Raw genomic sequence first — 23,563 nt, 5'->3', positions numbered from 1 at the left:
TTTTTTATTATTATTATTATTTATTAAGACAAATTTTGATCAAATCCCTCTATAAAAGCCGTCAGAATATTGATACATATTTTTATTGTCAGGTTATTTATATATTAATGTGATTAAATCTAAGTTTGTTGTTAAAGACTCGTTTAGAAAAAAAAAAAACATCCTTTAAAAATTATGATTGTATTATAAACTCACTGGCCACTTTATTAGATACACCTGTATAACTGCTCATTAAGGCAAATTTCTAATTAGCTAATCACATAGCAGCAACTCAATTGTAGACATGGTCAAGACGATCTGCTGCAGTTCAAGCCGAGCAGTTCGGTGCCAGAGGTCAGAGGAGAATGGCCAGACTGGTTCCAGTTGATAGAAAGGCAACAGTAACTCAAATACCCACTGGTTACAGCCGAGGTATGCAGAAGAGCTTCTCTGAATATACAACACGTCCAACCTTGAGGCAGATGAGCTACAGCAGCAGAAGACTACACTCATGTCAGCTAAGAACAGGAAACTGATGCAACAATTCACAATGGCTCCCGAAAATTGGACAATAGAAGTCTGGAAAAACGTTGCCTGGTCTGTTGAGTGTCCATTTCTGCGGCAACATTCTGATGGTAGTGTCAGAATTTGGTGTCAACAACATGAAAGCATGGATCCATCCTGCCTTGTATCAATGGTTTAGGCTGGTGTTGGTGGTGTAATGGTGTTGGGGACATTTTCTTGGCACACTTTGGGTCCATTTGTACCAATTGAGCCTTGTTTCAAAGCCACAGCCTACCTGAGTATTGTTGCTGACCATGTCCATCCCTTTATGCACAGTGTACTCATCTTCTAATGGCTACTTCCAGCAGGATACCTCGCCATGTCATAAAGCGTGAATCATCTCAGACTGATTTCTTGAACATGACAATGAGTTCACTGTACTCAAATGGCCTCCACAGTCACCAGAGCTCAACCCAATAGAGCACCTTTGGGATATGTTGGAAAGGGAGATTCGCATCATGGATATGCAGCCGACAAATCTGCAGCAACTGTGCGATGCTATCATGTCAATATGGCGCAAAACCTCTAAGGAATGTTTCCCATACCTTGTTGAACCTATACCATGAAGGATTAAGGCAGTTCTGAAGGCAAAAGGGGGTCCAACCCGGTACTAGTAAGGTGTACCTAATAAAGTGGCCGGTGAGTGTAACTAAAAGTGAATTGGATCAACTTAATTTAGCCATAGTGTATTGGTATTTCCCAGTACTAAGTTGTGGCTGAAAGGGCATCCACTGCGTGAAACCTATGCTAAAATAGTTGGTGGTTCAGTTCGCTGTAGCAACTCTAAATAAATAAGCGACTAAGCTAAAGAAAACTAATGAATCAATGTAAACAAACCCATTAAATTTAGTAATGTTCAACTTTTTCTTTAAATTCAGTCCATATATTCTTTTTGCAACCGCTTAACTTTAAAAAATGAGTAACTCAAATGAATATTTTTGCAGTGTCCTTTACTACAGTAATACAGTACACTGCATTCTCAGTCTCCAGCACGTTTTGCTTACATCTGCTGTTTGTTCTGGCTCCGGAGGCCGGTCTAGTCGCTGCTTAACCATTAAGCGGCTCCGTCCGGCCCTTTATATCTCACGCTTTAACCAGTTCATAATCTCTGAGCGCTGAATTCAGCTGCATGCGTGTTAAAGTTCAGATGCCAAGCGGAGAGATGATAACTGGATTTCTTCTGACTATTATTTTACTGTCACCCGTCGTGGCTCAGGATCTTTGTAAAGGTAAAACAACTTTTTCACAAGGACGATTCTGAGATTTAATGTGTTTGAGTGAGCTTTTTTTCGTCTGATGTGCTGGTCATTTAGATTGGCTACAGATATTTATAATCTCAAAGGCTTTTTTTCCTCACAAAGACTGAAAAACTGGAGTGCTTTTCGAGCCGTTTGAGAGGCTGAATTGAATGGGTTTTCAAGAATACGCTCAGGCAGATGGGGTTGAGGGTTTTTTTCAGATAATAATGTTTTCTTCTTTTCACTTGAGTTAATAGACTGAATGGATTTCATCATAAGAATGAAGAAATGGCATGTTTGGAGGAGATTCAGGGTCATATTTTAGCTCAAAATTAATAGAAAATTATGATTATTTCATCAAATTCATAATCATATTTCGCTTCAATTCTCATAATATCTCATAAAGTATTAATAAAACTTTAGTAGTTTATCATGATACATTAATAACACTAATATGTAGATAATTTTCATCAAACTCATCATATTTCACTTCAATTCTCATGTCTCATAAAGTTTTAATAAAATAAATTATAAACTTTATAAAAGTATTAATTTGGCATTTTTAGCAGATTAATGTCTTTTTACATATGTAATGTATTTAATTTACTTAAAGGTACATGTATTTCAAAAATAAAACCTCTGTATTAAATATTCAATTATACTATGCAAATGTGCTGCTTATCAGTCATTCATTCATTTTCTTTTCGACTTAGTCCCTTTATTAATCATGGGTCGCCACAGCGGAATGAACCGCCAACTCATCCAGCATACGGTTTACGCAGCGGATGCAGAAATGCACCCGGAGGAAACCCATGCAAACGCAGGGAGAACATGTAACCTCCACACAGAAACGCCGAGGCTCGAACCAGTGACCTTCTTGCTGTGAGGCGACAGCACTAACTACTGCGCCACTGCGTCGCCTGCTTAACACTCATTTATATTTAATTTAGTCATTTTTATTTTTATACACTGTTTTAAAGTTCTTTATTTTATATTTTATTGTATTGTATGCTTTATAATTCAGTTGTGTTTTGGCATTTTAATAATAAGTATCACCTTTTTAAAATTAATGTTTCATTTAAAGTTTAAGTATTTAAATAATTGTAGCAATTGTTGTAGTGCCTTCAAAAACATAATGTATTTCAAATAATATAATAAAACTACAACTATTTTGTTTATAAAAATGAAAAAATAAATAAATAAAAAAAGGAAAAAACTATATATAGTTTATATAGCCACTTTATTAGTTACAGATTACTAGTGCCGGGTTGGACCCCCTTTTGCCTTCAGAACTGCCTTTATCCTTCATGGCATAGATTCAACAAATAAATATTCCTTAGAGATTTTGCTCCATACTGACATGATAGCATCACACAGTTCACATCCATGATGTGAATCTCCCATTCCACCACATCCCAAAGATGCTCTATTGGATTGAGGCTGGGGACTGTGGAGGCCATTGAGTCCTATCCTGCTGGAAGTAGCCATCAGGAGAGTGGTCATAAAGGGATGTACATGGTCAGCAACAATATCTGGGTAGGCTGTGGGTGCCCAAAGTGTGCCAACAAAATATCCTCCACACCATTACACCACCACCACCAACCTGAACCGTTGACACAAGGCAGGATGGGTCCATGCTTTCATGTTGTTGATGCCAAATTCTGACCCTACCATCAGAATGTCGCAGCAGAAATCAACTCATCAGACCAGGCAACGTTTTTCCAATCTTTTATAGACAATTTTGGTGAGCTTGATTGAACTGTAGCCTCAGTTTCCTGTTCTTAGCTGACAGGAGTGACACCCGACAGGAGTGCTGCTGTAGCCCATTTCTGCATACCCATGGTTATTTGAGTGATTGTTGCCTTTCTATCAGCTGGCACCAGTCTGGCCATTCTCCTCTGACCTCTGGCATCAACTTGGCATCTGCACCCACAGAACTGCTGCTCGCCGGATATATTCTCAGACCATTCTCTATAAACCCCAGAAAGTTGTGTGTGAAAATCCCAGTAGATCAGTTTCTGAAATACTCAGACCAGCCCGTCTGGCACCAATAACCATAATCGGCTGATTAAACATTTGCGGTAGCAAGCAGTATACAGGCGCGTAGTGGACATTTTAAAAGTGAGGTGGGGGGTGGGGGGGGTAGGACAGCTGTATGAAGTCCAAAGGTTTACATTCCCCCCGGTTGCTACGCCCCTGGCAGTGTACCTAATAAAGTGGCCGGTGAGTGTATATACATACATAAACAGTATATATAATCATTTTTATTGTGTCCAAATAGGCTTCATTGTCTTTATACAAAATGTTAAATGTTTTCTTTTTCCTACCACATGCTTGAGAGATTCACCAACCAGGGAAAAGACGAACTCAATTCAGGACACATTTAAAGGAAAACCAATGTTCAGAGGGAGTGTGAAATTTCAGTGAAGCAAAACAGAGTTTAAATAAGGACATAATCATCGCCGGAGCATCTAAACACCCCAAACTCCATTAAACCACTTTGTTGTGCAACCAAAAAAAAAAAAAAAAAAACAGACGGAGATTGTTGTTGGGCATCTGAGCTCATCCTTATCTCATTCAGTTCAGTCTCTGGAAATAAAGTGACGTGTGAATTCCCAAACAAGACTCTTTTACGAGGACGGCAAATAAGGACACAGCCAGTCTTATCGGCCCTCAAAGAACAGGGAGAAACCCTGATCTACAACAACAAACCCACATCACTGTGAATAAATCATCTCTCTTTCTTTCTATCTCCCAGAAAGCAAAGATGGATTCAAAGTCAGGATCAGCTTAAAAACAGCCCTCGGAAATGACGCCGTAGGTTTGGCGTTTTGTTTCTTCTCTTTTAATTTGGCTTTATGTCTATGTTCTTCATTTTATTCCGGCTTATTGATCTCCCGTGCAATATGTTAAATAATTCAGCATTATTTCTCCCTTTTTCTCTCAGTACGAGTGGAATGAGAGTGAGAAGTTTCTCTTCAGATCTACTCTGGCGTATGCGATGAGGAAAAAAACTGGGGAGGACACGTATAAGTGAGTAAATCCAGCGCTCCAACAGATGACGCACTTAAAGGGACAGTTCATCCAGAAAGGAAAACTCTGTGATCATTTAGTCATCCTCCACTCACTTTCATTCCTGTTTCAGGGGATGGGGGGTGGGGGGTTGGCAAAGAAAATAACTGCAATGTCTTCCTAAATTGTGGAAAAACCCTGTGGAAAAAAGGTTTTCAGCAAACGCACAATATGACTGTTGTTAAAAAAAATCTAAAACATTTTACAAGTAGCCTAACTTTTATTTTAAATCTTGAACCTTACGCCCCCATTACACAGGGCCTCAGCGTCAACGCTTGACTGAATGCGTGTCTGAAGTTGGGGCTGAAGCGATCGTCATAGAAGCATCAGCCAATGAAATTCAGTCAGCAATAGGCCACTGTCTAGCTGGTGTATTTGCATACAGCGATCTGATAGGCTGATGCTTCCATCAGCGCTTGAAAAGTTGAGCTAGTCCCAACTTCTGCATTGAGCAACGCCTCTGAAGCAGCGCAGACGGATCCACAATGCAGTTTGGCAACGCCTGACGTCACCCATTCAAAATGAATGGGAAGCGTTGACGCTGACGCCCCGTGTGAATGGTGCGTTATTCTTGAGAGAAAAAAAACGACCAATGAAAAGGTCCGAAGCACCAAAAGCAGCCTATTCAAGTTCATTTTAATACTTATTAGGCTGTGTATAAAAATGAAGGGGTAGCATAAATAATGTGTCGGTGCTCTTTGTTTAAGGGATTTATCAGAACAAACATCAAAATCAGAAAATGTGGAAAAAATAATATAAAGCCTAAATCACTGTTCCTTAAAACTGCGGCTACATCAGGTTCCCCTGCTGAAGTCAAGTGTTATCAAAACGTGTAGGCGCAGTTTTAAGAAATATGTTAGTAAAAGCTTTTTAATATTTTTTCCACATCTTTCAAATGCCTTAGACCAGTGGTTCTTAAACTGTGGTACGCAAAGATATCAAATGTGTCATGTACATGGTACATATATTTCAAAATGTATTAAATGATTTATATATGAATATGGCATTATATTTTTATGTATTTTTAAAAAAAATGTTGCCATTTTTAGTTTTTGTTTGCTTGTTTTTTTTTTACATATAAGTACAGTACAGTGTTAACGTTCAGACTATTTATAATGTTTAAAATGGCTGACAATAATAAATATTCTCAATAATAGAAATTAATCTGCCACTTTTTAGAACTGTGCAGAGCTGTAGCTGCTTTACTGGGCTTACTACGCTACTGTATTTCAATGCTGCTCATTATGGTGGCACTTGGAAAGACTATTTTTTTCTGAGGTGGTACTTGATAAAAAAAGTTTGAGAACCGCTGCCTTAGACTGACTTTTGCTGTTTAAACTAATTAGGTTGTTGTTGTTAGATGAATTTTCAAGAGAGGCTAGAAGAAAATCGTGAAGTTTTTTTTTTTATATTTGTTTATTATAAATTTTTTGGAAATATTTGCATTTATAGGTACATCAAAAATGAAGGACGCAACAAGCTAATCCAGCTAAAATTAGTGTTTAAAATGCCACTTATTTGAGTGTTTAAACATCATAATTAAATAAAAAAATGAAGAGATTAACTGCAAAATAGTTTACATTTTGAGAAAAAAAACACCCCTTTCACCAGGCGCGATACGGGCCTGTGTTTGGGTTTCTTTCTTCTGTTGAACACAAAGGAAGATATACTGATGAGTTGCGAATAAATAATAAGTGCAAAGGACTTGAAAAGATGTACGTATCTTAAAGAATCTCGTCACCAAAGAGCACCGATCAATTATTCACCCATGAAGCTCCTTTTGTGTGTTTTGGATGGTATTACACTGAAGAATGTTTGTCTTACTGTGGATCTCAATCCTTAAGAAAATCTTCCTTTGTGTTCAACAGAAGAGAGAAACTCAAAGTTTAGACTTGAGGGCGAGTAAATAATGAGCAACTTTTCATTTTTTGGATGAACTAACCCTTTAAATCAAAAAGCATTTATTGGAGGACGTTAAAACTACAAACTTTAAAGCTCAAATTGAATTTTTTTATTCTTATGATGGATGTTTTATTACTAAAATTAAATAACTAAATTATACAATTTGGGGGCAGCACGGTGGCTCAGAGGTTGGCATTGTAATCAGGACACATTGCATTCTTAGCCTGCTAGAGCTAATGGCTAGCATATTACATTGTTAATTGTTAGTTATACATTCATTTTTTTATTTCTGATGTCTCGACATGTGATTAATGTATTTTTAGCGCATTACTAGCATGCTAGAGCTACTGGCTAAAGATTCCCACCTCTACACACACATATATATATATATACACACACACACACTATACCTGACAAAAGTCTTGTCGCCAATCCTAGTTTTAGTAACAACAAATAATAACTGGACTTCTAGTTGATCATTTGGTATCAGAAGTGGCTTATATGAAAGGTAAAGGCCTCTAGATTACGCTTATTTTACCACAATAAAATATGATCATGCCTTTGACTTTTAATGATTTAATTAGGACAGTAAGGTCTGATTCTGCTTAGACAAATTACTTTTCTCTAAACAGAAATAATGTCCAGTATAGAATATAAAGTCATGCTGCAGTGGAAACAGAATGAATATTGTGTCTGACTCCATCATGAGCTTGGAGGACTGCATCCATACATCTCTGCAATGACTCAAATCACTGATTAATAAAGTCATCTGGAATGGCAAAGAAAGCGTTCTTGCAGGACTCCCAGAGTTCATCAAGATACTTTGGATTCATCTTCAATGTCTCCTTCATCTTACCCCAGACATGCTCAATAATGTTCATGTCTGGTGACGGGGCTGGCCTTGATACCTCAGGCTGTTGATGTTGCCATCCACTCTGCAGATCTCTCGCACCCCAAACCATGATTTTTCATTCACCAAACTTGACTTATTTCTTTGAGAATCTTGGCTTCAGGCGGGTTTCAGTAGATCTTTTGCAGTATTTGTGATGATTGGGATGCAGTTGATGCAGATGATTCATGGGAAAAATGTTCCTTCTGCCATGTTTTCAAATGATCAACTAAGTCAAGTTATTATATGTTCCTCTTACAACTGGGAGCGACGACAAGACTTTTGTCAGGTAGTATATATATATATATATATATATATATATATATATATATATATATATATATATATATATATATATATATATATATAATAATACAGCAGTATACAAACTAAAAAAAATAGTAAAGTGTGTCAAAAAAACAGGAAAAGACAGTATTTTGGAAGTTTTCATTCCATTAGACTGTAAAACACTTCACGAAGGTCCCAAACTCTGGAAATGGACAGGTGTAGTTTTCGCCAGTTGTGTCTCACTGTAACAGAACATAATCAATGGCAAAAACAGGGAGCACTTCCAGCGTGATTGAAAACGTGAGCAGAATGATTTTGAGTAAGAGCTGACGGCTGCTGAATGTCCCCGTGAGACTAAAGCAGTCTATGTTTGCAACAGTGTGAAACACTGAGCTGTTAAAATGCAACACGGCTTGTTTAACAACAGACGGCCAATCATAAGCATCCTCAGTGCTTGCTTTATTAAATATTCATGTGCTCTGTAGAGCTGCCGATACATTCGGGTGCTTTGTTTCTTACGTTTTACGACCCGAGGGAAACAGGTGGTGTGTTTTAGAAAACTTCACAGAGCCGAAGTAAATTATTTGGCCATATTTCTAAATGCAAAAAAACACTTATTAAAACTGGCCTGCTTAGACATGCGTGCTTGTCCAATCCAATTAAAATATCTTATAAATTTTCAAATGAGAACACTGACCTAACCTTGGGTTTACAATTAAAATTGGTACGCATAGCTGTGGAGCCGCAGAAACTGAAACAATTTGTTTTTACTATTATGACAAAAACACCGGCTCATTCTGAAAACGTAGCCCTGATATACATTTCTAGAGATCATGAATTATGTAGCCAGACGTACGCATGGTTGCATTATGTCTTTAAAGCGAATGTTACATAGCGGTATGATGCCGTTCCTTTTGGCGCTTACCAGCTGACCGCTTACCTCCGTATGGACTGCTTTCTCGCTGTTACCAGTTTGTCCAGTTAGCTCACCTGATATGTGGGCGGACTTGAGATGCAGAGAAGAGTTGACAGCGAAGAATGGTTCCAGACAGCAGGTAAGACAAAAATAGAAACAAAAAATAAATAAAACAAGTAAATAACAGGGTGATATCGTGGTAAAATATGAAAACATGGTAAAAATCAAGTGAGGGCTTTTCTTTTTCAGGATTCCTTTAAAAAACACTATCGGTTGGGTTTATGGAAGAAGGAGGGGGGTCAGTTGATCGGTCAGTCAGTCAGTCATTCAGTCAGTCGACAGTGGCCTCTGATGGATTTACGTGAGAGGAGCATACACAAATGGCTCACGCTAGAGAAATTTGGGATCTCAAAAAGCGAATACAGCGGACTCTGGTAGATTCTCGAAAACAAAAACTGCAAAAAACGCAGCTCCTGGGACATATTTGGCGCTCTCCAAAAATGTATATAGCGGTACGATTTCAGAATGAGCCTGGGTTGTAGGAAAACCAATGGTTAGTTTTTTTACAACATAAGTTCAGTCTAAAAACGTAGCCCTAAACACATTTCTGGAGATCGCGAATTATGTAGCCAGAGAAACGTATTGCTGCATTTTGTCTTTAAGATCAGTGCTACTGGGCGGTATGACATCGGTCCTTTTCGCGGTTACCAGCTGACCACTTACCTATGTGTGGATGACTTTTCCACTGTTACCAGTTTGTCCAGTGGCTCAACAAGTATGTCAGCAGACTTGAGATGCAGAGCAGAGTTGACGGCGACAGCAGGGTTAGAGTCCGACGAAAAACAGTTCCAGTAAGCAGGAAAGACAAAAAAGACAACAATGAAACAAACGTAAATAACAGGGTGAGAATGTGCTAAAATCTAAAAACGTGGTAAAAATTAGGCAATGACTTTTCTTTTTCTGGATTGCTTTTTTAAAACTGTTGGTTGGGTTTAGGAAAGTGGGTGGAAGCTAGTCAATAGGTGCTTTTGAAAACACTATTGGTTGAATTTAGGGAAGGAGGGTGGATCAGTCGATTGGTCGGGTCAGTCAGTCAGTCAATCAGATGACAACGGCTTCATGTGGATTTACGAGAGAAGAGCATGCACGAATGGCTCACGCTAGAGAAATTTGGGATCTCAAAAAGCGTACACACGGCCTCTGGTGGATTCGCAAAAACAAAAACTGCTAAAAAACATAGCTCCTGGGACATATTTGCCGTTCTCCAGAAATGTATATAGCAGTACGTTTTCAGAATAAGCTAGGTTGTATGAAAATCAATGGTTACAGTTTTTCACAACACAGACCCATTCTGAAAACGTAGCCTTAAATACATTTCTAGAGATTGTGAATTATGTAGCCAGAGGAACGTACTGTATGGCTGCATTTCATCTTTAAAACGAATGCTACGGGGCGGTATGACGCCGTTCCTTTTTGCTCTTACCAGCTGACCGCTTACCTCCGTATGAAAAGCGGGTCAATCGTTTCTTTTAAAAACACTCTTGGTTGGGTTTAGGGAAGGAGGAGGGTGGGTCAGTCGATTGGTCAGTCAGTCAGTCGACAGCAGTCTCTGGTGGATTAACGTGAGAAGAGCAGACGCAAATGGCACTTGCGAAATAAAGCGTACACAACGGCCTCTGGTGGATTCACAAAAAACAAAAACTGCAAAAAAACGTAGCCCCTGGCATCTATTTGGTGCTCTCCAGAAATGTGTATAGTGGTATGTTTTCAGAATGAGCCTGGGTTGTATGAAAATCAACGGTCACAGTATTTCACAACACAAGCTCATTCTGAAAACGTTGAACAAAGAAAAAAACAATAATAAAACAATTAAATAACAAGGTGAGAATGTGCTAAAATTTGAAAACGTGGTAAAAGTGTTCCAGCCTCCAGCGCCTAGACTGCAGCTCTGCACAGGACGTTTGGCCAGTGGAGAAATGGTCATGCCCAAGTGAGCCTGGTTCCTCTCTAGGTTTTTTTAATTCTTCACTTACGCCAATTGGTGAAGTCTTCAGTGTTTGGGCCCTCAGAGGTGATTATTAAACCACACTGAACTGAACTGAGCTAAACTAATCTTAAACACTGAAAACTGAACTACACTGTTTCAATTTACTATGATCTTCTATGTGAAGCTGCTTTGACACAATCAACATTGTGAAAGCGCTATACAAATAAAGGTGAATTGAAAAAAAAAGTAAAACAGGCTGTACGAGGGCTATTCTTTTCTGGATTGCAATTCAAAACACTAACGGTTGGGTTTAGGGAAGTGGGTGGGCGCAGGTCAATCTGTGCTTTTGAAAACACTATTGGTTGGGTTTAGGGAAAGAGGTGGGTGGGGTTATTGTTCGGTTGGTCAGTCAGTCGACGGCGGCAGCCTCTGGTGGATTTACGTGGAACAGCAGGCATGAATGTCACTCGCGAAAGAAATTTGAGATCTCAAAAAGCATACACAACGGCCTCTGGCAGATTAGCGGAAACAAAAACTGCAAAAAAACGTAGCTCCTCGGACGTATTTGGCGCTCTCCAGAAATGTATACAGCTGTACATTTTCAAAATGAGCCTGGGTTGGTTTTTCAGCATTCTTCAAAATATCTTCTTTTGTGTTCAATAGAATAAAGAAACTCCTAAAAGTTTGGAACCACTTGAGAGTGAGTACATTTTCATTTTTGGGTGAACCAACTATCCCTTTAAATACTTACATTATTTGAACTGAACGACATGGCATTGCATTACATTTTTTGGAAGATCTTTTGCAAATGTCTCCCATAATATCCCAGTCGCCGCTTATCAGCCAATGGCATCACTGCTAGAGTTTCCTCTGGCTAAAATCATTTCTTAGCGCAAGGCAGTAATTTGTATCTATTGAGGAACATAGATCATGTAGTGTTCCAGTCTAACACGGTGTGTCCCCCAAGGCTCCAATCACGGCCCTCTCCTCTTTCCAATTTATATGCCTCCCCTTGGGCTAATAATTTGACGGCACGCTTTCAGATTCCATTGCTACGCTGCTGACACACAAATCTATATCAGCTCCCAGGCCACAGCAACATTTCCACAGTCTTCCTTATCTTCTTGCCTTTCTTCTCATGTTTTTTTTTTCCTAGTTCTCTCTCAAAGTAAGGAGTTTTTACAACTTCATACGCCTAAGTAGCAAACTTCGGGATGTGTGCTGTAAAAAGAAAAAAGTTTGTACTTCAAAATGTCATGTTTAATTTAATATTACTCTCATTTCTCTGTGAGATATACCAGTCGTTTCTGAGTCAAATTTGTTTGAAGTAAATCCTACACTAGATTTGTTTCAGCGCATCTCATTCCAGTCCATTTGCCATATATAAAACCTCAATGAAGCGTGCTATTGCTTCTTTAAGTGCCTGAACATGCGATTTTCATTTTAGCAGATGTGAAATAAGTAAAAAATTCCCATTAAAAAAAAAACACCACTTCAAAAATGTGTCAATTTTTGCAAAGCCATTATTTAGTTATAGTTTAGTGCAGAGATACTCAAACTAGGGTCCATGGTAAACTTTGATTTGGCCCGCCATCCCATCTGAGAAGAGAATTTGCCGCTCTCTAGAAATTTATATGTGGCTATGTTCTCAGAATGAGCCTGGGTTGAAGGCAGGTGCATCTTGACTTGTGTATTCAGCATTGAACACAATTGTGTTATAAATGGGATTATTTGTAAGAAGTTCAGTATAAAATGTATTATATATATATATATATATATATATATATATATATATATATATATATATATATATATATATACACACACACACACACACACACACACACACACACACACACACACATATATATAAATAAATAAAATATATTAATACGTAATAAGTAAAATAAATAAATACGATTAAAACGATTTTACGATTAATCCGATTTTAATTATAAATAAATTTGGTAATTACCATGGCAACTTTAATGTAATATGTTGGTATGTTTGCCTTCAGCCCTCCACCTTTAGTCAAGTTTGATTTTTGGCCATTCATAACTAATAATTTGGGCAACCTTGCTTTAGTGAAACCAAGCGTCACATTCACAATGTGCCACATTTAATAGTTATTTATATCACACATTACGCGTCTGACAGATCCTTAAAGAAAAAATGTAACTAATTATCAGTTAGAATCTACTTCCATCTCACACAAAATGTCACATCAGGTAGATGTTAACATCTAACTACCTTTTTCTCCACGCAAAAATATGACATCATGTTCAATAATTAGATATAATTTAATTTAATGAGGGATTATTACCAAAGCCCCTATGATCTAACAGTAATTTTAGACATTTGATAATAACAGCGATTATTCACCGGTGAAAATAAAAACGTATAATGTCATTTTAGGCCTTTTCTTCAGTGGATTAATATTTTTTTCCCCCTCAATTATATTCGTGCAATTGAGCTGCTCTCGGATGTAGGGAAAGCACGACTGATTAATTTAACCGGTGTAATTACGGGCCAATATAGACGCTAATGGGTCAAGGGAAATCAATTGCGGTTAACCTTTCTCAGTCTGATGCCGGTCCCGAACGATTGTGAAATCTCACAGTTGAAGTGTTGCAGAGCGGCTTCGGGCTTATTTGAGAGAGAAACCCAGCATCGATTGATCTCTGAATAAGAGGCGTTTGCAGCATCATGTTACATCGATGAGATCGTGAGGTTGTGCATGTCTGTGTGTGCATAATTCCTATTGGCTGCAGTGTGATGTACACGGCAGAAATGCACTCATTTCTAAATATCCTGAACAAAACACATTTACTCGTGGATTTAAAGGTGCATAAAATAGTGAGAGTTTAGACTTTAGAGGAATGTTTAAGTTTGGGGTTGTTAGGGAATTTTTGGTAATTTACAATAAGGTTCTATTAGTTTTTACTAGTTAATGTATTTACTAATATATAAAACAATAAACAATACATGTATTGTAGCATTTATTCATATTTGTTAATGTAAGTTAAGGGAAATAAAGTTTTTCACGTTTTCTAAAACAATAATAATAAAATCAGATTAAAATAATACTGTAAATATTGTAATAATTTACAAACATACTTTACATGCAGGCGATAAGCTAAATCATAGATCAAAAATATGCAGTGGTACTTCAAAAGAACTGTGATAGAAACGTGCTAAAACATGTTTATCTCTTGTTAAAACATCACAATTAAAAACACAAACGTATAGCTAGAAATAAACAACGTAATTAGCTACCCATTGGCTCTAGGATGTTAGGAATGTGTTTAAACATAAACTTTATAACTACCAAAAAACAATGGAATATGCTAGCCATTAGCGTTAGCATGCTACTGTAGGAATGTACTAAAAACAAGTTTACTACTTGTTAAGACATCCGATACAAAAACAGGAACTTATAACCACCCTGCTGAAAAATCCATCTTAAACCAGCTTTGGCTGGTTGGCTGGTTTTAGCTGGTCGACCAGGCTGGTTTTAGAGGGGTTTTGGCCACTTCCAGGCTGGTTTCCAGCCATTGCCAGCCTGGTCTTAGCTGGCCAGGCTGGGAGCCCAGCCAAAACCAGCTATGTCCAGCTTAAACCAGGCTGGTCAAGCTGGTTTTAGCTGGTCATTTTCCAGCCTGACCAGCTAAGACCAGGCTGGAAATGGCTGGAAACCAGCCTGGAAATGGCCAAAACCCCTCTTAAACCAGCCTGGTCGACCAGCTAAAACCAGCCAACCAGCCTAGGCTGGTTTAAGCTGGATTTTTCAGCAGGGCAGCAAATAACAATATGCTAGCTATTAGCACTAGCATGCTAGGCATGTGCTAAAACATGAGCTTATAACTACAAAATAACAATGGACTATGCTAGCCTTAGTCCTAGCATGCTAGGATTGTGCTAAACATGTCAACAGCTTGTTCTATCTATCTATCTATCTATCTATCTATCTATCTATCTATCTATCTATCTATCTATCTATCTATCTATCTATCTATCTATCTATCTATCTATCTATCTATCTATCTATCTATCTATCTATCTATCTATCTATCTATCTATCTATCTATCTAAAAACAACAATTACATCTGTATTTTTTTCTTTTTTTTTCCAGCATTGAAAACATACTGGTGTGCAATGATACAAAGAGAGTGTCATTCATCTTTGTGGTGACGTTGCCAGCGGACCCAACTCAACTGATTCCGAAAGAAGAGGTGGAGCGAGCAGTGAGGTGAGTTGACCATCTGTGAGTTTACAGGTTTAGACTTTAGCTGATATATTACTAGACGTTTCACTGACTGTAATGTTACAATAACATTGGGTTGCCTTGCTGAATGTCGATCACTATATACAGTTAAAGTCAAAATGATTCGTATATATATATTAGATGTAATTTGAGTTACTGTTGCCTCTCTATTAGCTGAAACAAATCTGGCCATTCTCCTCTGGCATCAACAAGACATTTGTGCCCACAGAACTGCCGCTCACCGGATATTTTCTCTCATTCAGACCATTCTCTGTAAACCCTAGAGATGGTTGTGCGAGAAAATCCCAGTAGATCAGCAGTTTCTGAAATACTCAGACCAGCCCGTCTGGCACCAATAACCATATCACATTTAAAGTCATTTAAATCAGCTTTCTTCCCCATTCTGATGCTCAGTCTGAACTGCAGCAGATCGTCTTGATTGTGTCCACATGCATAAATGCATTGAGTTGCGGCAATGTGACTGGCCGATCAGAAATTTGCGTTAATGTGAACCTAACAGTGGCCGGTATGTTGGTATATATAGCCATTGTGCCAGTTAATGGTTGATGTTGTTTTAAGTACACAATTTTTAACTATCGTAAGCACACTTACTGTAAAAAAATACAAGTTATAGTAATGTATTACTTAAAATACATTTAATTCATTATTTCTTAAGAGTGGGGATCACGTTGGCGCTGTGGTTAGCACTGTCACCTCACAGCAAGTTGGTTGCTGGTTCCCAGCTGGGACAGCTGTCATTTCTGTGTGGAGTTGGCACGTTCTCCCATTGTTGGTGTGGGTTTCCTCTGGGTGCTCTGGTTTCCCCCACAAGTCCAAAGACATGCGCTATGGGTGAATTGGATAAATTAAATTGTCCGTAGTGTATGTGTGTGAATTGGGTGTTTGGGTGTTTCCCAGTGGGGCTTGCAGCTGGAAGGGCATCCGCTGTGTAAAACATATGCTGGATAAGTGGGCGGTTCATTCCGCTGTGGTGATCCCTGATGAATAAAGGGACTAAGCCGAAGGAAAATGAATGAATTTGTAACAACATCAAGTACACTTACTGTAAAAAGAAATACATGTTACAATAATGTATTACTTTAAATACATTTAATTCACTATTTTAAGAGTCTTATAACATGCTTTAAAATATATGCATTCTGATGTTGACTAATATACATGTAAACTACTTATATTACATTTACATTTCTTACATTTTAAATGTACCAAAGTGCAACTTAATTACAAATGTCTATTGATTTTTAAATGCATAAGTTTCAATAGAAATTGCATTGAAGTATGTTCTAATCTACAACGAATGCTATCAACAGTACACTTTGCATTCATCAAATTACATTTAAATTCCTAAGCAATTGCATTTAATATTATATTTCGCTATAATAGACTTTCATATACAGTTGAAGTCAGAATTATTAGCCCCCCTTTAAATTTCAATTTTTTTAAAAATATTTTCCAAATGATGTTTAACAGAGCAAGGAAATTTTCACAGTATTTATTCATTCATTTTTATATGGGCTTAGTCCCTTTATTAATACAGGGTCGCCACAGCAGAATGAACCACTAACTTATCCAGCACGTTCCAGCGGATGCCCTTCCAGCTGCAACCCATCTCTGGGGAACATCCACACACACACACACACACTCATACACCACGGACAATTTAGCCTACCCAATTCACCTGTACCGCATGTCTTTGGACTGTGGGGGAAACCGGAGCACCCGGAGGAAACCCATGCGAATGCTGGGAGAACATGCAAACTCCTCACAGAAACGCCAACTGAGCCGAGGTTCAAACCAGCAACCCAGTGACCTTCTTGCTGTGAGGCAACAGCACTACCTACTGCGTCAGTATGTCTGATAATATTTTTTCTTCTGGAGAAAGTCTTATTTGTTTTATTTTGGTTAGAATAAAAGGAGTTATTAATTTTTTAAATAACATTTTAAGGTCAAAATTATCAGCCCCTTCAAGCTACATTTTTTTTCAATAGTCTACAGACAAACCATCGTTATACAATAACTTGCCTAATTACCCTAACCTGCCTAGTTAACCTAATTAACCTAGTTAAGCTTTTAAATGTCACTTTAAGCTGTATAGAAGTGTCTTGAAAAATATCAAGTCAAATATTATTTACTGTCATCACGACAAAGATAAAATAATCAGTTATTAGAAATGAGTTATTAAAACTGTTATGTTTAGAAATGTGCTGAAAAAAATCTGCTCTCCTTTAAACAGAAATTAACAGGTAAATAAACAGGGGGGCTAATAATTCTGACTTCAAATGTAACTGCAATCTAAATCCCGTCCGCCAAAGCAGCATTCAGCTCATGTTTACTAAAGTACATTATTTTCATTATACATATTCGTCTTTAGTGAACTGAAAGAGTGTTGGAGTGTACTGTTTACTCTTTTATGAGGCATGTTTTTAAAGATGTTTCCTATAACAAGGTCTCTAAGGAAGCATCTCATAAAGCGCAGCCTACACCTCATAAAAGCCTGATTTTATACTGTTTATAGTGTTTATTGCATTCTATATTCTGAGTTTAGATCCAAAATTTTAAAGAACCACATAACACCATTGTCTTATAACAGCTTTCATTAATTATACAGTGTTATCATATTTATTAACACCATATTCAATATGTCTGCCATTGACAATGAATATTTTAATACGTGTGTTGCTGATTATGCCTTTTGGTATAGTCTTAATATAATCATATAATATATAATCATTCAATATATGGTATATGGAATTTGCATAAGACACTTACATTTAAGATTTAAGCCTAGTCAGCTGTTTATAATGAAAATATATCAACTTCAATTTTAACATTAGAGCAGGTGACAATGTTTTACATTTCCTTCGGCTTGGTCCCATATTAATCAGGGGTCACCTCAGTGGGATTCAATTCAATTTAATTCAATTCAGCTTTATTTGTATAGCGCTTTTACAATGTAGATTGTGTCAAAGCAGCTTCACATAAATGGTCATAGTAACTGGAACAGTGTAGTTCAGTTTTTTTAGTGTTTAAGTTCAGTTCAGTTCAGTATAATGTTTTTTTCTTCTGGAGAAAGTCTTATTTGTTTTATTTCGACTAAAATAAAAGCTTTTAATATAACAAAATCCATTTAAGGTTAATATTATTAGCCCCCTTAAGCAATGTTTTTTTCGATTGTCCACAGAACAAACCACTGTTATACAATAACTTGCCTTATTACCCTAATTAAGCCTTAAAAATGTCACTTAAAGCCGAATACTAGTATCTTAAAAAAATATCTAGTCAAATATTATTTACTGTCATCATGGCAAAGATAAAATAAATCAGTTATTAGAAATGAGTTATTAAAACTATTATGTTTAGAAATGTGCTGAAAAATCTTCTTTATTAATTATTCCAGGCAGAGCAAACATCGCATCAACAATGCTTTCCTGCTATCAGATATGACTCTTGAGTTTGTGGGGGTCCCACCAACGCTGGAGGTCCCCATTCAGTACAACACTCCTCCGTGGCTCATTGTGTTCGGGGTGGTCATTGGCATTGTGGCCGTAGGCATTGTGGCACTGCTGATGTCCACAGTCAGCAAAAGACGACGGTCAGTAAATCAATCATTCAGATTCTCCATTCAATTTTTAATCTGTTTGATGATAAAGCCACATCACGGAAGAAACATAACTGCAAAATATGACGCTTCTCCTTAGTATTTGTGTCCTGTTTTTTTCAGTACGAAGATGTAAACATTCTTAAATCAAGATGTATTTATTAGATAAGCAAAATGGCTAAAATGATTTTAAAGTTCACATAAACCAAAAGCTGTGACCATTTTTTTTTATTATTGTGACGCAGTTCATTGAAAAAAATGAATATGAAATGAAAAAACGTGGGGTGGCTTGTTTTTTCCACTGCGAGCTGATTGGATGTAGTCAAGCAGACATTTTAATCAGATAGATCTGGAAAAGGGTTTGGGGAGAGTTATTACAACCTAACAGACTCCTCCTCCTTAAAACTGACAGCTGGAGGGGTGTGGTTAAGTATGTTAGCCACACCCAATACCTCACTCTGACCTAATCTGACAATTTAACTGAAAACAAACAAAAAGAGCATTTATAAGCGATGACTGATGGACAAGCTCCGTATAATAAACTGAACCCAGATCAGCTTCTGTACACGCCATGTTAAGTGACACCTCTGTTATCAAACAAGTGAAGAACAGCAAATGAATCTCTCGTTTTGTTTTGTTTGATAACTGAGGTGTCCCTGTAAGAATGCACGGATCTATAATGAAAGTATTTGATTACTCTATAAACTGTTTGTGCTCATTTAAGAGAAAATGAGTTGTGTATAAAATAAAACACGCAGGACGGACATGTTTACATAGTATAAAGAGTATTTGTCTGCTTAAACACACATCCCAATCCCAAAGTGTCCTGCACTTTAGCTCCTACTTAAATAGCATGTACAGAAGCTGATCTTGGATCTGTTTATCATACGTAGCACGTCCGTCAGTCAGCGCTTATACATGCATTCGCTGATTTAGAGGTTGCATTTGAAGGGCGACGACCAACGCACAGCTTTAATGGAAAGAAAGTGAACGCAGACATTTTTATATTCAATTCAAGATTAAACACATGTGAGAAATATTGGAAAATATTTAATGATAGGATGATAGCGGGATATAATGGTAAAATACGGAAGAATTCCAGCATAAATGGGAGGTTGAATATATGAAGTGAACAGGAAGTGTTTGTGGAACATCTTTGCGAGAGAACGCAAAAACTTAAAAAGATATATTTTCCTATCACTCAGTTTTCTTTTTTCCCATCCATTTTTCCCTCCCCATCACGTTCCTTTCAGGTCTCCGTAGTACTTTAACTTAAACTGAAGTTGCTTTTCCTTACCCCTTTGATAGATAATTTATTCCTATAATTAAATAACTAAATTATAACATATTCTTTTATGCCAAACACCATGGTGGGCCAAAGTAGGCCCCTTGTAATCTTTGATTTGGCCCACCATCCCATCTGAGAGGAGAGTGAGAATTATGAAGATGGTTGAAGGCAATCGCCTTTAACACAGAGATCGTCATTTCTAATTTGATGTCACCTTTTTTGTATTTTATTGCAGAGCAACAAAAAAACTAAATGAAATTAAATGTTACAATTAAATGTTGTAAATGAGTCTTATTTTTTACAAATAAAAATATATTGTCACTTGACGGATATAGAACAATGCAGAAGACATTGGAGAGCAAATCAAGGCAAAAAAACTAGTGTAATTCTGTTAGAAATTAGATTGCTTTGTTTTACTGTGATAAGTTCATTTTAAAATGTAAAAATATAATGTATTAGTTAATATAAAGGATTGTTTTCTAGTCATTTTTTTAAACATTATTAAATAAATTAGGAAATTAGCCATGGCAACTGTGTTAACCTTTGGCCCACAGGCTTGATTTTTGGCCTTTCATAAGAAAATGTTTGACCACCCCCGATTTAGACAATTTTAAAGAGGGGGCTATTACAAGATAAATCTACAAAATAAGTCTTTGTGTCCCTAGAGTGTGTATCTGAAGTTTCAGCTCAAAATACTCCACAATGTTTTATAACTCTTAAAAACTGACCCTTAAAGGCAGGGGTGTCAAACTCAATTCTTGGAGGGCCGAAGCCCTGCACAGTTTAGTTCCAACCCTGCTCCAACACACCTACCTGTAGGTTTCAAACAAGCCTGAAGGACTCAATTAGTTTGATCAGGTGTGTTTAATTAGGGTTGGAACTAAACTGTGCAGAGCTGCGGCCCTTTTGGAACTGAGTTTGACACCTGTGCTTTAAGGCTTTGATCCTAATCGTGCCATTTTAGGGACTGTCGCTTTAAATTCAAATGAGATTGTGTTCTTTTCAAAACAGGGCAGAGCTAAAAATGCCTTTGTGTCAGCATAGTGGGGATTCAAACTGTTGAAACCCCTTATAAAAGTGATTTTTGCATACTAGTTCTCCTTTAAAAGGGATTTAGATTATATTATATTTAGAAACCCCCAGTTTTTTACATTTTAAATAGTTGCACCTCAACCAAACATATATATATATATATATACATATATATATATATATATATATATATATATATATATATATATATATATATATATATATACAGTGTATATATATATATATATATATATATATATATATATATATATATATATATATCAAAAGAAAGCTTATGTTTAATAATATTAAAGCTTATTTTATTATATTTAATCAGATTTCAGTTGATGTATAATTCTCAGTCTTTCTCTTTAATCTGAACTGACCTGTTTACGATTTTTTCCCTCCACAGAGCCAAAGCCAAAGATGCCGGATTTGATCAAGATGGAGATGATGAAGGAATAGTCAAAGAGAATGGAACTGCACTTTCCGGCCTTAATAAGAAAGACGGCGTCTACAATCAAGCCTTCTCCAATGATGAGCGCTTCACCAAACTGTAGCAAACAAAGCCAGATTCAGTAACACCTCACCTTTAAAGTAATTCAGATATGCCAAAGAATAACATTCCCTCAACCTTAGACTGTCTGGGTCTGCACAGAAATAAGACTTATTCGTAATTTATTTGTATTATAAAAGCCAGATTTACTATAAAACATGCTGAAGGTTGACTATGAGCAGATTAAAGAATGCAGACGAACACTACACTGTAAAACATGCTGAATTCCACACAATTGATTTGTGTTGGTATAAAATGAAGGAATTAGGTTAACTTATTAGTTTTTACAAATTTAAGTGGATTGAACGTAAAATAATGAAGTTGTCCCCCAAACAACTAAGAATTGTGTTGTTTTAGCTTATTTCAAATAAGTAGTTTGATCAAACAGTGAACATATTTTTTTGGTCTAACTAAACCCACTAACAGCGCCGCATATTGAAAATAGTGTGCTTTAGTAATCCAAAACAGATTGCATGCAGCGACAATCACAGCAATTCAAGCACAAAATGTATTAAGACATGTTTTTAGGGGGCAATAAATAATGACACAAAACCTGTAAATTGAACGCAACACTTGTAGATCACATTGCTGGTTCTTATCATAAATAAGGTGTCAGAAAAAGCAACTCGTACAGATGCATATGCAGTAAATAGGCCCACATGGTGTGCAGAATTCCGCAGATTTTTTAGCCCATCATTAATTCAGTTTTTTTACTTGAGTAAATGTGTGTAAATCTATATTTATTCAGTTTTTACATTAATTACAGTAATATTATTGACTAATATGAAAATGTTCATCCGATTTATTTACAATGCAGTTTGCACAGTAATGTTTTCTGTCTTTTAGTAGAGATATTATATGAGACTTGCTTTGTTTACCAAATAAAGGTAATCTAATTGGATTTGAATTGTAAACATTAAATAAAAAATTTAAAACATATAATTTTTTATTTCACATATTAAGGTTTTAGTTATGAGACTCCCAAAATAATTTCGCAGAAATCCGCAGATTGTTAGCAGATGCAGAAATAGCAAAAAAAAAAAACAATTCCGTCTGCCCCAAGCAATAAGGTCAGCCATAATGTCTATGACTTTTATTGCTGATTTTCACTGTGCCTTTAATAAATCCTGATAGTTTTTAACACCAAAAAGAGAGTTTGTATTTGATTTTTGTTTGCTGTTTCAACGTTCAAGGCTCTAAAATATTACTGAAATCTGACTAAATATTTATTTGCAATGCTTTAAAGTTTCATTTTATAATATTGCTTAATGGAATATCAGTGCAAAGCAGAGATTTATAAGGATCTTTATAAAACTGAAAGGGATTTTTTTTTTTTTTTTTTTAAACAGGCTAAATGTAAATTAATTTATTTTTCTGAAATAGTCCCTTATTTCAGAGGTCGCCACAGAGGAATGAACCGGCAACTATTCAAGATGTTTTACGCAGCCTTCCAGCCACAACCCAGTACTGGGAAATACTCATCCACTCTCACATTCACACACACACACACACACACTCATACACTACAGCCAATTTAGTTCATCCAACTGACCTATAGCGCATGTCTTTGGATTGGAGGAAACTAGAGCACCCAGAGAAAACCCACATGAGCACGGGGAGAACATGCAAACTTCACACAGAAATGCCAACTGACTCAGCTGGGGCTCGAACCAGCGACCTTCCTGCTGTTAGGCCACATTATTCCACTTGCCACAAAAGTTATATAAACCAGATGTTGATAATGTGTGAGGCTGTGAGATTGTGTTATTAGTATTACCAGTTGATATCTGAGATTATTACACTGCATTCTGGAATACTTGATTATGGTTGATCAGTGGCGACATTACAATATATGTTTTTTCCAAGATAACAACTGCTGACTAACGCATATTCATCTGGAAACTTTAAAACAACTTGACTGTCAGTGAACACATTTACAGTTCATATACTTATATATGTAAACAGAAG

General features: G+C 36.8%; 1 protein-coding gene across 1 annotated transcript; it reads left to right on the top strand.

The window, feature by feature from the left end:
• The first annotated feature begins 1,596 nt into the window (after window positions 1–1,596).
• Window positions 1,597–22,745, top strand: cltrn (collectrin, amino acid transport regulator). Its single transcript, NM_001139458.1, is given in 6 exon segments — window positions 1,597–1,772; window positions 4,540–4,598; window positions 4,729–4,814; window positions 14,969–15,085; window positions 18,519–18,713; window positions 21,452–22,745. Coding segments are annotated over 6 exon segments (705 nt in total). The 5' UTR covers window positions 1,597–1,672; the 3' UTR covers window positions 21,600–22,745.
• Window positions 22,746–23,563: the final 818 nt, after the last annotated feature.

The sequence above is a fragment of the Danio rerio genome, chromosome 23 (assembly GCF_049306965.1).
Source record: "Danio rerio strain Tuebingen ecotype United States chromosome 23, GRCz12tu, whole genome shotgun sequence".
Lineage (NCBI taxonomy): Eukaryota > Metazoa > Chordata > Actinopteri > Cypriniformes > Danionidae > Danio > Danio rerio.
Note: the sequence above shows the minus strand (reverse complement) of the source record. Positions and strands in the feature narration are given on the sequence as shown.